We start from the raw sequence: 22,418 nt of genomic DNA on the forward strand, positions 1-22,418 counted from the left end.
CACTTATTATGGTGTCTTCAGGACAATTTAATGATATGAAACAAATGCTGAAGTACATAAAATGCGGTTCATATGGGGTTTCAAAAAGGTTAACAAGACGTTACATCACAATTATTGGTTGACAACATTAACATGAAAGTGAAAGAAAAAGTTAATAATGAATTGTCAGTATCTTTTCAAAAATGGACAACACCTCACTGGACATTCAGTACCATTTCAACTGGCTTCACTCTGAATGAGGTACTACTTCCAATTGCATCGGGAATAGTGTGGGATGTATGGTAGTCGCACATGTAGGGCATTGTGGAAATTGCGGTTAATCTGTATGGTATTTTTGGTTATGGTACACTATCCTTGTTTCAAGTTCATTTTGAAAATAAAGTCATGTGGTTCTGCGGTTCATTCCGTTTTGCGCTAATCTTCTTTGGACAATGTGTGTGGTAGTTAATCGTTTTATTTCTAGAATGGATCGGCAATCTGGGAAAAGGGTTTATAATGTTATCCATGCAGTGTGGTTGTATAGTACAATGCTCGTTTGACAAAGGTGGATCGTATGGATGCAGGGGTTCACAAAAACAAATCAAGACATCTACACGAGTGAACCAACACCTTCTAAGGGTATAGGCTGGTAGTGTAATCCGGATGGATACCTAAGTATACTGTGGTTGTCTTAAAACCTTGGGACATACAAGTTTGTCAGTTATTATTTAATTGATTGATTGTTGGTGTTTAATGCCACTTTCAGCACACTTGGCTACATCATGGCGGTAAGTTCCTTGAGGAAGCCATACTATCAAGAAAGAACAACAACCTTTTGCAGGATAACTGTCAATCCTAGCTTTATATAGTTGGTTAAGATCTGAGTCAAATGCACCTTGCCACAAGTGGGGTTTGAACTCGAAACTGAAAAGTGGCGTCACTTTAACTGTTCTAGAGTTATGCCCCTTTACAAATGGAAAAATTGCTAAATTTTTTCGTTTCCATACTCTAAGTTTGCCTCAACCAAATGATATGAAACTTATACATAATACTTATTACCACAAAAACTCCGATCAAGTACAAATTTGGGTAGCATCACTTTTACCGTTCTTCAGTTATGTCCCTTTATAAATTTATATGATATGCAAGCGGGGACATCATCTGTGTCCCATGGACACATTCCCCATTTATTTTTATTATGGGACTTTGACCTTTTTTGTGGCCACTTGTAGTGCAGTAACACCTTGTAAAGGCTACTCCTCTGAGACCACATGTCTATCAACTTTCATACTTTAACAGATTGTTTGTCATTATGTAAAATTGACCATACTTTATAACCAGTTAAGATTTACAGTTTTCTGTGAGAGAAAGAAACAGAGAACTTTATTTCAATAAATGAAATTCAGTAAAATTGCCTTAAAATATAGTAATTTTATTGTCAACTAAAAACACTCTGTAATTTATCACATATAGCTACACTTTTTTCTAAAGCTTTTCGTTTTAGTGTTATTATCAGAAAGGTACAGTTCTTTTTCCCTTTTTTCTTTAATTTAATATCACTGTCGACACTTTTCAACACTGCCTCAATACCATCATCTAATTCTATATTCTAAAAAAGACATAAATATGCATAAAAAGTTGAGTCAATACATACTCTCTCAACACCCAAAAAATAGAGCAACAATTAATTATACATTACGTTAGTTATAAAATTGAAAAGAAACTAATTTCTTCAACATGACATTCATATATTTTAATTTTATCTAAATCATTAAAAAATATAACAGGAACAAGCTTTCTACAATAGTTTCATTGACTGTCTTATAATTGTCAGTATCTTTGCAGTAATAATTATAATGTTCAGTAGCTTTTTTTTAAAAACTATCTTCCACAGTGGTGGCCATTTTTGATGTTTTAGAGGTTATCAGGTGAAAAGTTTTGCTAGTTTATTACCTTAAAACCCTTCCAGACTGGACAAGGTGATCTATGTGTACTGTTCATTTGGTATTAGGTTATTTCATTTGATGCTTCTGTAAACCTATTTCATATTTGATAAAAAATGGAAACAATGTGAGGGCAAAAGGTATACAATATAGATATATCAATTACCTCATTAAAACCTACAACTATTGATAAATTTTTGTCCCGAGTTGAAACAACTGCAACTGGTCTGCTTGAATTTACATCAATTAAAACTTGTTGAATCTGAAAACAAAAATTTGCAACATTTTTTGCTTTCTATAGAAACTTGCATAATAAAACCTTGTCAGTGGTTGTCTTATGTTGTATCTTAAAATATTTTTGTCATTTCAAGAATTTGGCGGTTATGGCAGATCTTTGACAGTCTCTGTTAACTGTATATAACTTGACTAAACTACCCTCAACTAAGGACTTCATATAACTTGACTAAACTACCCTCAACTAAGGACTTGATATATTGTTTAGACACTTATCTATTGTTGAAAACTATGTTTACTTAGGTGGCGTTTTTTGTGTTGCTGTCTCATTGAAATAAAACCTTTTTTTTCCTACTTTTATTCATATTAGTTGCAACATGCTCAATGTGATATATTACACAATGTATACATTTTACTCAACATCAAACAACTTATTTTCTATTTCAGATAGGAAATATTTTGTATATACATGTAGTTCATCAGTGATAGTCATTTTTTTTAAAATAATGTAATCATGGTAATGATGATTTTTGATCACTTTACCTGTTGTTCATAAATTTAAAATGTTTTTGTTATAATTATAATGTTTTGGTATCAAAACAATAAATAAGCAACATGTAACTTACAACTTGTGGAGTTAAAATTAATTCTGTCGTTACAGTGCAGCAAGCTGATGAAGTGTTTTCCAATTGCTCTAAAATTCCCTGAAAGTTAAAAATGAGATCCAATAATAAGTTAATTTAGGTAAATTGTGTCATTTATTGTGGATGGACAATAATAGGTAAGAAGGCCACACCAATTTGATTTTGGATTTTCCCACTCCTATTTTGTAGAAATTGACTTGTCAATAAAAAAAATAATTACCGCTTCCGCAAATTTGTGGTCCAAATTTGTGGTCCGCATCTAGCTCCAAAATTAGTTTCTCTTTGAATTTTTTTTCACATGGATGCTTTTCTATTAAATAGAATGCTCCAATCATTTCAAACACACATGTGATAAATCAATTTGTAAATAAAAGGTCAAAAATTGGGGTGCCAACATGCAGTTGTGTCAGCTCATTGCCTTGGACCAGTAGTTATTGAACACACAGTTTTCCAATATGCTTCTCATTTTACCTTTGACAACCTGTTTTAGGATGAAAAAATTAAAAACAAAATCTTTCGTTAGATGACCACAAACACATCAATATTTGTTAGAACCATCGTCATTCCCGATCCTTGTTATAACAGTTAGACCTATCTATCTTGGATGAAATGAATTGTAAATTCCCATGAATTTTTTTTAAAAATCACAGAAGTATTTGATTTGATGAAATCTCATATCCCCCTGTTAGTCTTTTGGCATGCAAGCAGAACTCTTTTTTTTTTTGTTCAGGGGAATATAAAGAGTACCAACAAAACCAATTGGTTCAACAACTTCTAGTCAAGCTAAAAAGTTTTTAATGCATTGCTGCTTTCAGGAGCAAAAGGAAAGAGTACTATGTTTGGTCAGAGAAAATGTATCTGAACATTTTATTACCTTGGGATGTACATGTATAGCAATATAACTATCTTGCTCAGAATGTTGTTTTAGTACAAGGCAAGACATATTCACCTCGCTCCATATTTTGATCCTGAATATGGATGAATATTTCCAACCGGATGTCAAGCAGCCAATAAACAATCATAACATATAAATTCTTAATGAAAACAACTTCTATCAAATGATCTTTCGTGGGCCATTGTTTGGATACATACACATATTTCAATTTTATTCAACATGTGTCATTTACCTAACTACCATGATTTCTCTTGTAAAACCCTTGAATCTCTTTCATTAAACCTTCACCGTAAAGAAGAATATTATGAATAGATATGCATGAATAAAATGTTTTATTATATAAAATATGTGAAGATTGCAGTGGTGGCTATGCTTCCTTAATATATAAATGGATTTCAATGAAAATTCATGCAGACACAGCTTACTGAAGAAAATAATCAAAATAAACTAAACCACAGTGAGACAAGGAAGTCTGGTATGGAACAGGCACAAAAAATCAAACTATATGCATTAGAGCAACTATTGTCCTCCTCATGTTTCAATGAAGTAACCCAGTTATAACATCTAAATCACACAATTTAAAAAAAAAAATCATACTGCTCGCTTCACTTATAGGGCACTCACCTCAAAAAAAGCTCATTTTCAAGAAAAAAATAAAAACAAAAACATTTTGCTCGCTCGCCCCATATTTTTTGGAGCATTTGTCCAAAGAACTAGACATCAAATTGGCGTGGCCTAAATGTATGATGATTTTCTCAAAAAAAAGCAAATAAGAAAGTATAAAACAACACAATTACTGCAAAATAAAAATCTCAAAATGTCGGGACAACTAAAAATATTACTTCTTCTATTGTTTAAATGAATTGATTATTGGTTATTGAAAAATGTCAGTAGTATTAAACAAAATAAAGCTTTCCAGGTAGTTTTTTTGTGGTCACTCATCAAATAGCTTCAAACTGCAACTGGCAACTGATTTTTTACATTTAAATGTTAATATAGCTGACTGTGCGGTATGGGCTTTGCTCATTGTTTAATGCTGTACGGTGACCTATAGTTTTTAATTTCTGTGTCATTTGGTCTCTTGTGGAGAGTTGTCTCATTGGCAATCATACCACATCTTCTTTTTTATAATTTATATGTTTTTTGTTTTTATTGTGTCATTGGAATTCTGTCATTGATTTTTACCCCAAATCTCCTTTGTTTCACAGTTACCTGTCTGAGTTGTTCTTTCTTTATAGTATTTAACACTGCCTTCAAAGAATCCCCCAGTCTGTCCACTCTAAGTCTGATATCATCATGAACTGTCTTTGGTATAGCTTCATCTTTTAAAACCTTTTGAAAAAATGTTTTACATTAATCAACAAAACCCTGCAGAGTAGCCACAACAAATTCTTGACTGCTTCACTAAACCTTTAGTAAACCTTTAGTACATCTCAACTGTCAAAATTGATTTTACAGATTTGACTGTATTATTGTAAGATATTTTAATCAAAATTATTTAATAACTGTAGTATGCCATTATTTAACATTAATAAATGTTATAAATATTTTTGTTTGATTCAAACATTTGCATCGATTACACAATAAAAGTTTAAGCTTTTCTTTCTAAACCTGTTTGGCAGAGAAGCAGCACATATTGATTTTTGAGTTTGTCTAACTTAGAATAGAACCAATGGAATCCAACATTTAAGGCTTGAACACTACCAAGAGACCATCTATGAAATCTGATTGTTATTTTAAAACAAGTATCAATAACAAATAATTTAATTTTGGAAGTAACACGTCTCCCAATTGGCTGACGTTGTTTTGTTTGTATAATGTCCGGTAAAAGTCCGGCTGGGCAAAGCATGAAACGGTCATCTACTTTTTAGTTTTCAAGGCTTTAAGAGACGGTCATTTTAACATAATTCGCGATCTTTTTTACCCAACGTTTTGCCTTTAACAGCCACACATTTCCGGTCATAAAAGTGACATGATCATTAAGTACTATCAAAACAACCCCTACTTTAATACCTTCTCATTTTAATCAAGGCTAATTAGTTGTCAAACAGCAGAAATTTACCTGTTCAGGTGACAGGTAAACTATTTTGAACTGGACATTGATCGGTCTATTCAAAGTTATTTTCTTACATTTCAGCGGTTTGCATCTAATTAATTTAGCCAAAAAGATTTAAATTATCAGAAATACGTTTACAAATATGATTTGATGAAAAAATTCAAAAGGTGAAAATGGAAAATCGTCATAACCACGTTGTTTGAACCTAGAGACATGTCTCTGTTTGAACTAGTACATGTGTGCGCATGTGCGCAGGTGTTTAATTTAATTATGCATCCTAATTTCTTCAAAAAATGCTTAAATTGTCATTGATACCTTTATCTCACGTTTATTTCGAATATTTTCTTGAAGAAATAACGTAGAAAGAGCTACTTCCACTCATTCACGCTTTGCAAACGTACACGGAATTTACGTATCTGTCTCTGGTCCATGTTTTACCATTGTCAAGATAACATCCGGTATAAAAACGAAAGTAAAGTTTTTGACAACGTTATTTTGCACAAATAAAGGGTCTAAGGCAGATATAAGTACGCTGATGTTGCACACTTCTAATGATGCACTGCCAATTTAACAGTTTACGTCAGAACTTCGAATTTGAATCAAAGAAAGTTTAATATCGTTTTTTTTTAATGTCAATCATTGGGATGGCCAACTCTGCAACTGATTACTATAATTGCCTTTTGTTTATTTAGTCTTAAGGGATTAAAATTGGGATAATATATAAAATGTCCGGCTGGCTAAAATAATTTTGGAAGCCCTGGATAATTTTGTCATGTGACCTTGATGTCATCAATGTTTTTTCATGATTTACTCCGGTTTAAAATGAAATTAAGAATTAAATTATAAATGACTGTAATATTTTTTTCTGTCTATTAGAAATAACATAAAAATGTGGTGCACACTTTAAAATAACCCACTACGCGGGTTATTCAGTGTGCACTACATTTTTTATGTTATTTCTTCATAGACAGAAAAAATATTACAGTCATTCCCTAAATAGATAAGAATTTGCACAAAGCCTGTAATTTAACATTGTTATTTCCTGTATAAAACAATATTTTAATCAAATATCTGCCTAACTTAATTATCTTGGTTTTTTGTAAGCAATCCATTCTTTAAACCTGCCATTCATTTACCAAGTCTTAAAAATTTTATGAAATGGCAAGTCAATGGTAGGTTTAATTTGAAACCTTGTCATTTTTCAAAATGTTTTTTGTTAATGATAAAATTATCCAAACCTTATTGATATATTTAACTCTGTCTAACCAAGTATCAGTTTCAGATTCAGATTTTATCATAGCTTCAAAATTCTGCAGATAATTCTCAAGTTTACATCCATTATCAATAGCCTGAAATAAAAAAAAAAAACAAGTGTAATAAGTTAATATTTTTCTTCAAATTTGAAAAATATGTTTGAAGTGCATTGTATACCGGAAAGTTGATTAGAAACTTGAATGTTGTGTCGTTTAATCTTGCTGACTGTAACCAGTACTATCCTGATTTGTAAAAATATCAGAAATCACCAATACTAATGTGAAAGCAGATTGATTGATTGATTGCTAGTGTTTAACGCCACTCTCATCCAGTTTTTATTGGTGGAGGAAACCTGAGTGCCCAGAGAGAACTTCCGACAGGAAAACTGGCAATCCTAATCAATTAAGATAGAAATCAAACGCACCTGCCATGTGTAGAGTTCAAACTCACAACCTCAAGTGTTGACAGGCTAGTGATACAGTAGTTGAACTACTTTAATAGATCACTAAGCAACCAAAGCCTACAATAGCAGATTAATTATCACCAAAAAACAGCATACCATCAGTTCAGAAGATCACAGAAGAAATGACCTCATATATCTCATTCTAGTCCTTTGGACTCAATTGATACTTGACAATTTCTAACTTCAACCTTTATAGGAAGTTGCAACCGTAATTTTATATGTACCTACTTGAAATGTGTTATTGATATACAGTTCATACTTATTTATTACCAGTAAATGTTGACATAGAATAAAGTTTACCTGTTTTGCTTGAGTTCCTGACAAACATGTCATACGTTTTATACCAAGTGGTGACATAGAAGCTGATGTTATACAAAATGATTCAATATCTTTGGTATTTGTTACATGTCTGAAATACAAAGACCAGTGACAGAGATACAATAGCAATTTAATTCTTTATTCTAATGCATTGAAAAACTTTTTGTTGATTCAAAAAATCAAAATTATTCTTTTTTAGTTGCTTTTGTAACTTTTGTAACAATTATAATGCTATCTAACAAATTGTAAAATCTGAAGATTCTAATTATTTCTGCCTTGTCAGATTATTGATATCTATAGCAGTTTTCAAGATAATAGACATTTTACCCCTATGTTCTATTTTAAGCCATGTTAGTTGGCAGACAGGGTCATCATACACATGACTAAACTAGATACCCAAATGATGATTGTGGCTTATATTTGAATTTAGTCAAATTTGGTCCAGTAGTTTCAGAGAAGATTTTTATAAAAGATAAACAGTGATGAGAAAGGCACAGTTGGCCCAAACTAGTTTAACCAGGTCACATGTTGATGTGCCTTTTAAAAGACAAGAACCTCACCAGTGATTTGGTATAGGTGGAAGATCTTTGATAGTCTCTATCAATTTATCCACAATTTTCTTATACTTTGGGCAATTAAGGTATTAACATATTGTAAAGACATTTGTCTATTGTTAAAAGATGTATGTTGATTTCTAGATGTCTTGTTTTTTTTTTTTTTTGTGTCATTGGGTTGCTGTTACATTAATGTATATCGATCATATTATTTAATTCATAATTATTCTGATATCAGTCTGATCAGAAAACTTAACATAAAATGTTGACAAAACTCAAAAAGTCACACTTTGGTTTTGTTTGCAATACGTACAATAAAACTGATAACATTCTTATGGTGTTTTCATTGTTGATTTACTTGTCAAATGTCAAAGAAAAGAGTCTACGATGTATTTTACATTAAGAAATACCTACGTTCCTCCACAAAGTTCTGTCGAGAATTCACTTGTTTCACTTCCTATCCTAACTGTATATACATGACTTGGGTACTCCTGTAAAAATATATTACACAAAAGTCTTAACCTAAACCAATACTAACTGCATACACAAGACTTGGGTAAAAATATATTACACAAAAGTCTTAACCTAAACCAACACTTACTGTATACACAAGACTTGGGTAAAAATATATTACACAAAAGTTTTAATCTTAACCACTTAACCAGTAAAAGTTTACTATCTTCTGTTGAACACTCAGAGTGTCTGCATGAAACTTCCTTACTGAATCTGTGTGATTAAGAGCTTACACCTGTCTATTGTTGAAGACTGTATCCTGCATATTGTTGTCTTTGGGTTTTTATATTGATTGGTTGATGCCTTGTTAATGTATAAACCTTAATACTCTTAATTATATTTATATGCATAATTTTTTTTTAATCTATGAACAGATGTATTTATTGTCATAATTATTATCTTTTTATTGTGAAATTCAATAACTGTATTAGTTTCCTACCTCATCTGTCATTGTTATTATATTAGGTATCTGTAATGCCTGATCTAGTGGCTGAAGTCCTCTACAGATTGTTAAACCAGAATTGATGATTTGTTGTACATTATCTTGTAATGTAGTCAGATCTTCTTGCTTCATTTGGGACTGTAAAATAATATCAATCTGGAGTATAACTGTTTTTATATTCATCATAACTGTCAGCTGGTTGATTTGGAATGAACTACCATAAACTCAGAAATGCTAGATTAAATATTAATATTTCATGGCATGCTGTTTACAAATTATGCCATCAATTTTCAAAATACATTTTTTTATTTTGAAGATACCTATCCCATCACAATTTTAACAATAACAAGCATTCTGAGAGTATTGCATGGCAATCAAAGTCTCCTTCCGGTTAAAAATTCACTGTACTGGAACAAAATGCTAACTTGATCTATAATTTGGTATGGTATAAACTATATAACAAATATCAAGTCAATATCTTTAAACATGACGAAAAAAAGTGAGGAAAACTGATTATTTAAGTGAACTTTCTAAGTTCAAGGACCATAACTCTGCACAAAATCATCAGACCAGAACAAAATTCGAACTTGATCTGTAGCTTGGCATGATAGAACTATATACCAATTATCAAATTAATATCTTCAAGCATGACGCAAAAAGTGCAGAAAACTGATTTGCCAGACTGACGGATGGACAGACAGACAGACAGAAGTGCAAACCTAATGTCCTCGACTTAGTCGGTAGGGTACTTATAAGAACATCACAAAAATTTCTGAATTTAAAGTATATTTTTATTGTCACTTACTTAAATATTTCATGTCAAAGGTACTTTCCAAATGGCTTATTGATTGAAGAACAAAACAAACTTTCAAATGATGTTAACTGATAGAAGAGAATCACAAATATTGTAATTAGTGATACAACATATCTTATTATATGACTATATTTTCTGTTTTCTCATTGGCTTAAAGCATAGGAACTCCTCTTTGATAAAACATTATATTCACCATGGCAAAAATCCCAAGAGGTTAATATAAGATTTGGAACAGGGTCTGTGTACCTAAATATCAAAGGCAACATCAATGACATAGGTTTATGACATCATGTAAATTCCAGTTTTTTTCTTTTTCTTCTTGTTTTCAGTGCATTTTTTCTCTTCTTCTTGTTTTTGGTGTATTGTTTTAGTAAACTTTATTGAATATTTCAACTTATGAAAATTAACAACTGCAAAAGCAAATGATATATTTAGTAGAAAAATAGGGAGCAGTTTTAAAAGTATCTTGAACAAATACTAGAAACTGGAGAAGGATAAAAAGTCATATAATAAAACAATTGTTGACTTTTGATTTCAGTTGATACAATGATTTATCAATGCCAGAGATATGACATTCACACTCAGTCATAGGCCTCTGTGAATCTCATATCTCTGGGGTTGATAAATCAATGTATCAACCTCATCAAAAGTCAATAATTGTATAATATCAGATGTGGTATGTGTACTAAAACAACTTACAGTAGTAGAAAAATCAAGAGAATTTATGAGGAGAAACTTTAGATCCTTCCTGTCTGATATTGTTATAAACTTACAGTCGTGGAGAAATCAAAAGGGAAATTATGAGGAGAAACTCTAGATCCTTCCTGTCTGACATTATTATACACTTACAGTCGTTGAAAAATCAAAAGAGAATTTATGAGGAGAGACTCTAGATCCTTCCTGTCTGACATTATTATAAATCTTCCTCAGACATCCGTTCAGTATGTGTGTAGCTGTATGATTCTTCGTACACCCTAATCTGTGATCCTAAAAAAAACATTAAACACAGTAAATAATACATAAAAATTCTTAATAGATGACTTTCAAATTCGTGCATTTTCCAGTAAATTTCCTATGTCACAATGCTTTGTAATATTTAGTCACAGTAAGAACTGATTGTTGGTGACGTCAAGTATGCTGATTGACCTCAGGTCAACAGGTATAACTCATTCATAAATAAATGGAGAAATGCCCCCGCTTGCATATTATGTTATAAAGGGACATAACTCAAGAACGGTAAAAATGACGCCACCCATATTCAAATTTGATCTGTGTTTTGTGGTAATAAGAATGTGTGTAAGTTGTATAACATTTGGTTGAGGCAAACTAAACTTAGGGAATGGAAACCAATTTTGAACGTATGTACGTACGGACAGACGTACAGATGGACAAGGGTAACACTTAATGCCCCCTCCTCAATTTGACAGCAAACAAGTTTTCTGTATTTTGAACGTATGTACGTACGGACAGACGTACAGATGGACAAGGGTAACACTTAATGCCCCCTCCTCAATTTGACAGCAAACAAGTTTTCTGTATTTTGAAGTTAACTTTTGTTTAACTAATGAGGGCAGCTATTACGAATGAAATTGATGTTCTAATATATAATGCTTTCAGGCTTTTTTGAACTGCCACGTTCTGTGCCTTTTTTCCAATCTATCAAGAACCATCAGTCCTGAACGGTAAAAGTAAAAATTCAACCTCCATTTTGTCGTCAGAAACAAATTAAAATTTGAAAATGAATACAAAATTAACCACTAATTGGCAACATTTTCATGAAAAATCCACGATGGCATTCATTTTTTTGGAGTCATTAGTGCAAATAAAGATTTTTAATCTTTCTGTATCATTTTTAATATTGTATCAGCTCATGCAGTTTTGTGGTGTAGGATTATATTACTTCCTTTGAAGAAGACAACACTACCTCAATATACTATCTAATCTATGCATGCCTTGTAAAAGTTTTCCTTGTAAAACTTATAATTACCTCGTAAATGTGAAGGAAAACAGAATCTCCAACACTGATATTTCCTGATTCCATATTACCAATATGTAGAACATACTTATTAAATATCTGTACATCTCTAACATAGAAAACGCCATTCTGAAAAAGTAAACCTTAAAATATATTACCTGCTGACCATGTTCAACTATCACATCGACAATTACTAATAATTATTTCATTCTCATGTATGATTATTTCAAAAGCTCCCATGGAAACTTATTAACAACGTATTGTAATTTCACATATATTTTACTGAATGTAAGATGTTTTAATTCAAATGATGTTTAATTCTTATGAATATAGAAGACTTTTCGAAAGAAAAATTGTATGAAATCTTAGTTTGGACATTTTTATAGCAATTCAAAATTACTACCCATCACCTTTAGCATGACAATAACAATAAAATTTCTATACAAACTGTTAGACTGATTTTTCATAATAACATTGAAGTGGAACTGAAGTCTTATAGTATTATAAATAGATATAAGAAGATGTGGTATGAGTGTCAATGAGAAAACTCTCCATCCAAGTAAAAATTTATAAAAGTAAACCATTATAGGTCACAGTACGGTCTTCAACACGGAGCCTTGGCTCACACCGAACAGTAAGCTATAAACATGTGAAAGCTCTTTTACAGGCAAACAACCCATAATTAAAAAATATAAGGGCATACACCACAAGCACGGGGATCTGTAAGTATGCTTTATTTTATCACCTTGCACTTTCATGACTTGACTATGGTTCTCTACAGCAGTTTGTTCAAATTTCTGACCAGTTGAACAGTTTGGTTGTTTAAACATATTGCAATTTGGTCAGAATTTTGAATAAATTGCAATAGGTGGAAAGCAACACTAACAGTCAAGTCACAGTAATACATACATCCTGTATCAGCAATCTGACCACCACATTCTCCATAAAATATTGTTTTATCTAAAAGAATACCAAACTTACATTAGTCTTAATACATCCTTTATCAGCAATCTGACCACCACATTCTCCATAAAATATTGTTTTATCTAACAGAATACCAAACTTACATTAGTCTTAATACATCCTTTATCAGCAATCTGACCACCACATTCTCCATAAAATATTGTTTTATCTAACAGAATACCAAACTTACATTAGTCTTAATACATCCTTTATCAGCAATCTGACCACCAAATTCTCCATAAAATATTGTTTTATCTAACAGAATACCAAACTTACATTAGTCTAAATACATCCTTTATCAGCATTGTGACCACCACATTCTCCATAAAATATTGTTTTATCTAACAGAATACCAAACTTACATTAATTAGTCTTAATACATCCTTTATCTGCAGTCTGACCACCACATTCTCCATAAAATATTGTTTTATCTAACAGAATACCAAACTTACATTAGTCTTAATACATCCTTTATCAGCAATCTGACCACCACATTCCCCATAAAATATTGTTTTATCTAACAGAATTCCCAAACTAACATTAGTCTTAATACATCCTTTATCAGCAATCTGACCACCACATTCCCCATAAAATATTGTTTTATCTAACAGAATACCAAACTAACATTAGTTTTAATACATCCTTTATCTGCAATCTGACAACCACATTCTCCATAAAATATTGTTTTATCTAACAGAATACCAAACTTACATTAGTCTTAATAATCCTTTAATAGCCAGATATCTGACCACCACATTCTCCATAAAATATTGTTTTATCTAACAAACTTTCCAAACTTACATTAGTCTTATTACATCCTTTATCAGCATTGTGACCACCACATTCTCCATAAAATATTGTTTTATCTAACAGAATACCAAACTTACATTAGTCTTAATACATCGTTTATCTGCAGTCTGACCACCACATTCTCCATAAAATATTGTTTTATCTAACAGAATACCAAACTTACATTAGTCTTTATACATCCGTTATCAGCAATCTGACCACTACATTCTCCATAAAATATTGTTTTATCTAACAGAATACCAAACTTACATTAGTCTTTATACATCCTTTATCTGCATTCTGACCACCATATTCTCCATAAAATATTGTTTTATCTAACAGAATACCAAACTACGTTAGTCTTAATACATCCTTTATCAGCAATCTGACCACCACATTCCCCATAAAATATTGTTTTATCTAACAGAATTCCCAAACTAACATTAGTTTTAATACATCCTTTAACTGCAGTCTGACAACCACATTCTCCATAAAATATTGTTTTATCTAACAGAATACCAAACTTACATTAGTCTTAATAATCCTTTATTAGCAAGATATCTGACCACCACATTCTCCATAAAATATTGTTTTATCTAACAAACTTTCCAAACTTACATTAGTCTTAATACATCCTTTATCTGCAATCTGTCCACCACATTCTCCATAAAATATTGTTTTATCTAACAGAATACCAAACTTACATTAGTCTTAATAATCCTTTAATAGCAAGATATCTGACCACCACATTCTCCATAAAATATTGTTTTATCTAACAAACTTTCCAAACTTACATTAGTCTTAATACATCCTTTATCTGCAATCTGTCCACCACATTCCCCATAAAATATTGTTTTATCTAACAGAATACCAAACTCTTCTTGTCCCACAGCTTCACTGAACAAATGGTCATCTTTAACAATGGCTGAAACTATTGCCTTCATTCCCTGAGGGAAGTCTGAAAATATATCATATATAGCTTCAGAACAGGCAAAGCAAATTCAAGGAAGTACATTTTTTCCAGTGAACATAAAGGATACCTCGTTTGAAAAACAGCTGAAATTATCTTCATAACAACTTTGTAATTGTATCAACAGTTTGCAGGTCAGCCCTTGTATTAAAATTCCAAGATTCAAGTTCATCCAAACGTTAACAGGATTAAGCACCTTGTAATGCTAAGCAAACCCCTACTTATAATTAAAGTAATGGAAAACATGAAGTAGGTGTTACATTACTTATTACCATATTGAATAAAAGATCCATTGTTTTTAATTATACTGGCATGCTGTTAAATGCAAGTGAATTAATATATAAATATATATATATATAGTTTACTTACCATACACACCATCTTTACTGTGATATTTATACATATACTTTAAACTGTCATCAGTATGTGTGATTCCCATACCAACTATTTCCTTTAGAGTTTCTGGTGAAAGAAATGCTTTTTCTGTGTTTTCAACCTGGAATAATATTGTTTATAGAAGCACCCAAAAGGGACAAAATTAATTAATGAAATTGTACATAGGTATTTTAAATTAATTCTTGGAGTAGCTAGAAAAGGCCCCGAATTGACAAATAAAAACTAAGGGCCTGATTTATGTACAAAATAATAAACTAAAAACAAATATGATATACAGCAACAAACGACAACCACTGAATTACAGGCTCCTGACTTGGGACAGGCCCATACAGAATGTGGCAGGGTTAAATTAGTTTGAAGTCGCCAACCCTCCCCTTACCTGGAACAGCTCTCTGTGTAAGCAAATTAAAGTAAGTAAGTGGAAATTAATGAGGAAATATGAGAACTAAGATATTTTACATGACTACATGCATTGATAAACATTATTTATCTTCTTCAGTTGAATCACAAGGAATACATCATTCATTCCTGTATTAAAGGTATAACAAGAATATGTGTCCATAGGACTCCATACACCACTCACACCATAAACTTTCTATGTTCAGTGGACTGTATAATCTAAATTAAAACCCAACTTTTTAATCTATTGTAAAAGTTTACAACATTATGAACATGTGCGCTAAATCTCAAGTTGATGTGACCACATTTTACTTCAAGGTAAACTACTTTAAACCAAAACTTTAACCTGATAATGTACATATCAATCTGACAAAATAACCGGGCATAGATGCACTTATTGGATTACTTTTGCCTCTACTATTGAAGGCCTAGATTAAAAAATTTAAAAATCAAAATCCCCCCCCCCCCCCTCTTTAAAAGTAGAATCTCCCTCTTACCTGTTCTTTACTTTGATTTTGCTCTACAATTTGCTGTAAGCCTTGTATATCTAATGATACATTGTATATTTCACCCAGGTGTGGTAACATTTCTGATGGTATGCCATACCCATCACTGTATTTACCATCAACTATATCCATTAAAATCTTATCTGCAATATATATAACATTCATCAATTATTTATATACAGGCGAAACTTGTTGTGTCGAAAACTCGGATGAGTCGAAGTAATTTCTTGGTCCCGGTAAAATTGCCGTTTGATCAATGCATAATTACATCTGATGAGTCGAACTCGGTTGATTCGAATACTCGGTTAAGTCGAGTAAATTTTATAGTCCCGTCGAAGTAAAATTAATGTAAATTGACCCCGATGTCTTGAACTTCGAAAGTAAGAATTTTCGCAAGATGCAGACCTTATGATAACAATTCAAATCGGATGTATTTCTTATGTCACCTAATCATTTTCAAAAGAGATTAAAGCTGAGTAAACATACTTGTTTGTATAACAATTAAAATGACATGTTTATGGTGACCGCCTTATTAACACCTTTGTTGATCGTTCAAGCGGAATGTTAGTGTGTCGAACATTTTTCACCTGAGATAAAAACGAAACGACTATTGATTTTATTTGTGCATAATTTGTATCTGTACTTGTGTTTTTAATTATTAAGAAGGACCAAAAATGGAGATTGAATACACAATCATAAAGTGTCATATCGAAAAAAAGGCAGACTGTTCATTGTATCTAGTTTACACAAATCTCTTACAGTATTTCATGCATTCAAAATTTATGACAACACACTCGACCTCGAATGAGTCAACCTCGGATGAGTCGAAAACTTTGGTCCGGTCCCTTCGACTTCGACACAACGAGGTTCGACTGTACCTTAAACTATTTTTTTCTTAATTTATTTTTCTTGGATGGTTGCATTTGAGAAGTCAATCAAAATAAGTGTACACATATATGACTGACTGATTGTTTGCCTTACCATAAGATTAGAATGGCCAAAAAAAGTTTAAATGGACAAAAAAATTACAAGCGGCAAAGCAAATCAATGGAGAATGAAGAAAAATCCAAAATAAAAATCAATTTAGCAATTAGACAAAAACATAAAGACAACCAATGATGAGATTTCTTATAGGGGACAGGCAAATAATCATTTGATGGGAATAAGTTTTGTTCTATATGCAGGAATGTGTGTTTAAGTTTCCTTCTTCACAATAAACTATGGTAGTACTGATGAAGTTATCAGTAAATGTTCATACTTATTGATTACATATGTTTAACAAATTCTGCAGCTGCCAGGTTATAGAAGGATTCCCATTACTAATGATTACTTTAGTTTGTTTTTCCATAGGTTGAAACACTTAACATGACTTTTAAGACATTCATACATCTTTATGGAATGTCCCAATACTTTGAGAAACCTAATTATATGAGAATCTTTAGTAGAATACTAAGCTTCATTCAATAATTCACAAATTCTATCCCAGAGCAACCAACTCCTTCAACTAAATGTCAACCATTCCTCTCAAATTCTTTACAAAAACATTAGCAGTTATATAACTACCAACCTTTAAATATATTTATTTTGAGGAATTATGCTGACCTGTTAAATGTCTTGATGGGGTATCCTTGTTAGAAGACAAGTATTTGTCAAAAGCTTTTGCTCCAATTCTAAATACTTTTTCATAATGGTCCTCACTCTCAGATATCACATCTTTAATCTGAAACAATATGTAATTTAATTATTATACATTTCAAAAACTCCTATACAATGTACAAGTTAGTATAATTGAATGATAATTTGTATATCAATGATTATGTAATAAAAGATACCATAATATGTGATCATTAGACTTTTAATAAAACAAAGAAGAAATTTTAAGAACTACACCATTACTTTGGTAACCTTGGAATATGTTTGTCAAACTTTGGAAACAGATTTATTTTTCAGCATGATACCATCTTTATCAAATGTTTTTGTATACCCTTTATAAATACAGAAAGAAACACAAGCATTGGTGGTAATTTTTTCCAGTGATTTTGTAATAAGCACAAATTAGTTTCACAATTACCAACTATAATTGTTGTGTTTATACTACAACATCAGATATTTTCAAAATATTTGTACTTATTGTCATCTGACATAGTTCTGCTGGAAAAACCTGTAGGTAGGTAGTAATATGTACTAAAATTCCTAAATTTAATGCTTGCAGTTATTATTGAGATACTTCTACCATGGACAATAATACAAGATTAATAAATATGCTTCTTGTACATATCACAGTTGAAGGAGACATTGGTAATGATAAAACATATATAAAATATATGCAAACTATTACAGCCAATACATGTACTGACTCACTTTTAATCTATGTTCTTGCAATTCAGGAAAAGCTTCTCCCTAGACAAAAAAAAATATGATTTAATTTATTTCAGGGCTCCATATAAAACTAATCTGAATGTCTAAGAGAGGTGTGTCTTGTCATCAAATAAAACAACTCACATGATTTTAAAAGTCAACAAAATCTATTCACTTTAATGTCATTGCTAGAGTTGAACTTTTCAAAAAAGATATTGAAAAATGAAATCAGGTCCGTTATATCTCACAGCGATTGAGTTTTTTTTTCCTTTTAACTTATTTTGCTTTTCTTTTTTTTTTTTGGCTTTTTTAATTAACTTGTTCAGAATTTAATACTTTTTTCATTTTTTCCAATATGTAAAAGTTTGATGAAAATCGTCAAGACATAAATTCAGTTTTGTAAAGCAGTATAATAATCATCATACCAGACTTTGGACAACCACATCAACAAGTGAAGGCACTAATCCATGAGGCATTTGTAACATCCGCTTTGATTGGTGAAAGCATCTGAACAAAACAGACCTCAGCTTGTGTCTGTAATATATTTTTAACTGCTTGTTAGTGGAAATTATTGGATATAAAGTTAAATAATTGACAATGTGCAGATATTTGTTATTTTAAGGAACACATCCCTCATGTCCCTATTGACAAACGTAAATTTAAAAGAAATATTCCATATATTTATGTTATGTTATATGTGTAAATTTATATTCTTGAACCTTTGAGTAATATTTTAGTCAACAAATGTAATTAATAAGATTTTTTATAAAATTTCACATTATTGTTTTTAAAAGCAAATCAAATAATTGGTAAACAAATGGTGAAAGAGGTTTTCTCTCTTTCAATCACTAATTGTATAGGATTATATATGAACAAGAAATGAATTGAATTGTTTTTCTTTTGTCATGTCCAGGCCTTTTCTAGCTTGTTATGCAGTATGAAGTAAGGTCAATGTTGAAGGCCGTACAGTGACCTGTAGTTGCTAACTTCTACGTTATTTGGTCTCTGGTGGAAAGGTGTTTCATTGGCAATCATACCACATCTTCTATATTTATAAGGAATAAAATTATGCCATTAAAATATTGACAGATTGATTTTTGTTCATTATTGTCCAATGGTATGAAAAATACTGGGAACAATGATTTAAGATACCCAGTTGTCTTTATTGAATGGTTTGGATGTTACCCCAATGTTAAGAGTTCTCTCAAAGATCTATGTTAATTTTTAAAGTTTGCTATCTAATTGGAGTTCCATCCTGAATTGAAATCCAGCCACATCTTGTACACCTTTATTCATTAGAGATATTGGGAGTTAAGTCAACTTTCCTTTTTCTTTTCTCCAAGTGCATGAATAATAGGAACAGATACTGACAGCCTGGAAGTGTTTTTCTATTTCTCTATTTCATAGCTTTTATGCTTTAATATGATTTTTTTACATTAAATATATTTCATGAAAAAAACCTGTACAACCCAGAAAAGTTGAAACAATGTGCATTGCATTGCTTTTAAGACATTAAAAAAAAAATCACAGTGTGTATGTGTGCAAATTGATGCATAAGACAATTAGATTTTCTAGGAACCATGTTGATGGATGGCTGTTTAACTTCCAGTGGCAAATAAAATGTAAATTCAGGATGAGAACATGTTAATGTGATATGTATATAAACCCTGCTTTGTACCAGACTGACATGCGGAGCCAGATTTTCATATACTTGTTCGAAAAGGTAACAGTCTGCAGGAAGACATATAACCCTGTAGGACACATAATTATGACTCGTAGCCAACCAGTCTTTGCTCTTACTCCTAAACACTGTGTGCTTAGCAGAGAAGCAGAACATTCCATTTTCAAGTCTTTAATTTGACCTGGCCGTGGTTCAAACTAATTATTTGCACTAGAGGCAAGCCCCTAACATGACACCACTGAGATCACTAGTGCAATTCAAATGTTTTTATGTGTTTGCAATATAAGAAAACTAAAACCTCATAAATTTAAACATTTCTTTAAAAAGGGGTGCTGTCTATCAAATGAAAAGTTTTGACATCTTGTTAGGTATATTCTTGCAGGGTGATATCCACATTTTTCAAAACATGTCTATAGCTGATACCATTGAATCCCAGTGATTGATCTTAAACTGAATATTATATTGCAAATAAACATGATTATACCCCTGATCTCTAGTTCCTGGTAGCAAACCATCAGCAATACAGACTGAAGCCATTCTGGTGTGATCAGCTACAATCCTGTAGGCTGTATCTATAGGATCATTGGTTTTCCCACCGTAACCTTTAATATTACAACCCTAAAATATCAGGTTAAATAATAAAAGTCATTGAATGTATATATATCTATAAACAAATACATACTTTTCCCATATCTTTTTATTTTATATTACTGCAAATTTGAAACTATTATTTTATTAAAAGTGAATATGGCTATACATTTTCCTTAAAGATAAAACAGAGTAAATCAAATGTGGGATTTGTAAGGCATACAAATGATTCCAAGGTGCCTATTGTTGCAATTCCAGCCAATAAAACATTCCAGTGGTCATCTAAGCTGCCACTACAAACTTTTAGTTACAAAAGTAAAACACTAGCTGTCTATTGCTGTGTGTCTGCAATAATGTTCCATCATAAAAATATTTTGAAAACTGAAACGAGCACAAACCTTTTGAATAGCATTAAACACAGGAATAAATAGATCTGTATTATAAGTTGAAGATGTGTTGTTCATCACAGCCAACATTCTCTCCATTCCCATCCCTGTATCAACATGTACCCTATTCAATGGCTTTAAAGTGCCATCTGTTCTCCTACAACATAGTATTAAACTGTCAAAAAAGTTTAACTCAAATATAACATTAAAGACACAAACATATTTCAACTGATCAGGTTAATTATTCTTAAATAAAACAGGTAAGTTTTAGTTTTTTTATTAATTTCAACCAATAATTAGGCAGTAAAAAAATAAAGTTAAAAAAGCCATACTCATTTCAAACTTTAACTTTTGCATCAAAAATAAGGAAGAACAATAAATAAGACAAGTTTTGAATACAGAATTCTGTCTTGTATTGTCCATGGTTTTCACTCCAAAATAAAAAGTGCTAGGCAGGTTTGCGAATTATTGAGATCTAAAAGCAAGAAACAAAAGAAAATAATAAATGTGCAATGTTTTTTTAAGTTCCACCATGTTTGTTATTGAAATTGTAGAGGTGCCCATCTTTCTTTTCAAAACTTAAAATTTACCTAATCAATATTGATATGCCATTTTAATTTAAAAATACAATATTAACTGATAAATATCAAAATCATATGCTTCATTTCAAATCTATCATTTCTTTCCATAACATTAAAATCCCTTTGTATCTGACGCTACATATAATTTAAAAAGTCAGCCTAGAACAAGCTTACGCATACGCTGGTTAAATTACAAAATGTAATAAGTTATTTGTTCTGTTTTGATGTTCCATACTGCTGCATGTGTTTTGTTTTAGCTAAAGGTCCTTCAAACATAATGTGATGAATATATTAAACAGTATTTCACTAAAGGAGGGAACTGTTTTACTTTCAAAGTAGTATTCTATAGTGATATCTATTAAGCACAGATTTTCCACAAATTCTCACTGTATTTGTGTGTGATTTATATGTGCTATTCCGGTTAATGTCAAACAAAACTTCTTTTTTTGTTGAATTTGGCTTAATCTAAAATGCTTGAAGTGTTCAATAATCATTTAGAAGTATTTTCAACTTTTACTTAGTGATGGAAAATAAAGCAAACCTGAACACATGATTTCAAATTACGATTTCCGAGCCTCCTCATGGGGTTTTTGATTATGTGTTTACTTGGCAGTTTTTGTAGTGATTATTTGATTACCAGGCCAAATGTTTCATGATTATTTGATTATTTGATAATCTAGGACTGTATTTTTGATTATTTGATTATCTTGTTTAAAA

General features: G+C 31.3%; 1 protein-coding gene across 1 annotated transcript in view; it reads right to left on the bottom strand.

The window, feature by feature from the left end:
* Nucleotides 1-1,390: 1,390 nt before the first annotated feature.
* The window catches only part of LOC127736063 (alanine--tRNA ligase, cytoplasmic-like), a 29,276-nt gene continuing 8,248 nt past the window's right edge, over nucleotides 1,391-22,418 (bottom strand). Inside the window, exons 6-23 of the mRNA XM_052246563.1 lie at nucleotides 21,133-21,277; nucleotides 20,631-20,764; nucleotides 18,891-18,999; nucleotides 18,469-18,507; nucleotides 17,710-17,827; nucleotides 16,099-16,250; nucleotides 15,176-15,302; nucleotides 14,631-14,794; nucleotides 12,097-12,213; nucleotides 10,959-11,096; nucleotides 9,293-9,433; nucleotides 8,755-8,831; nucleotides 7,769-7,877; nucleotides 6,990-7,100; nucleotides 4,908-5,027; nucleotides 2,783-2,860; nucleotides 2,089-2,184; nucleotides 1,391-1,588 (exon numbers count right to left, since the gene is read on the bottom strand). Of these exons, the coding sequence (XP_052102523.1) occupies nucleotides 1,418-1,588; nucleotides 2,089-2,184; nucleotides 2,783-2,860; nucleotides 4,908-5,027; nucleotides 6,990-7,100; nucleotides 7,769-7,877; nucleotides 8,755-8,831; nucleotides 9,293-9,433; nucleotides 10,959-11,096; nucleotides 12,097-12,213; nucleotides 14,631-14,794; nucleotides 15,176-15,302; nucleotides 16,099-16,250; nucleotides 17,710-17,827; nucleotides 18,469-18,507; nucleotides 18,891-18,999; nucleotides 20,631-20,764; nucleotides 21,133-21,277 (2,146 nt within the window). The 3' untranslated portion in view covers nucleotides 1,391-1,417. The remainder of the gene's footprint in view (nucleotides 1,589-2,088; nucleotides 2,185-2,782; nucleotides 2,861-4,907; nucleotides 5,028-6,989; nucleotides 7,101-7,768; nucleotides 7,878-8,754; nucleotides 8,832-9,292; nucleotides 9,434-10,958; nucleotides 11,097-12,096; nucleotides 12,214-14,630; nucleotides 14,795-15,175; nucleotides 15,303-16,098; nucleotides 16,251-17,709; nucleotides 17,828-18,468; nucleotides 18,508-18,890; nucleotides 19,000-20,630; nucleotides 20,765-21,132; nucleotides 21,278-22,418) is intronic.

Source organism: Mytilus californianus, unplaced genomic scaffold (genome assembly GCF_021869535.1).
Source record: "Mytilus californianus isolate M0D057914Y unplaced genomic scaffold, xbMytCali1.0.p SCAF_3, whole genome shotgun sequence".
NCBI lineage: Eukaryota > Metazoa > Mollusca > Bivalvia > Mytilida > Mytilidae > Mytilus > Mytilus californianus.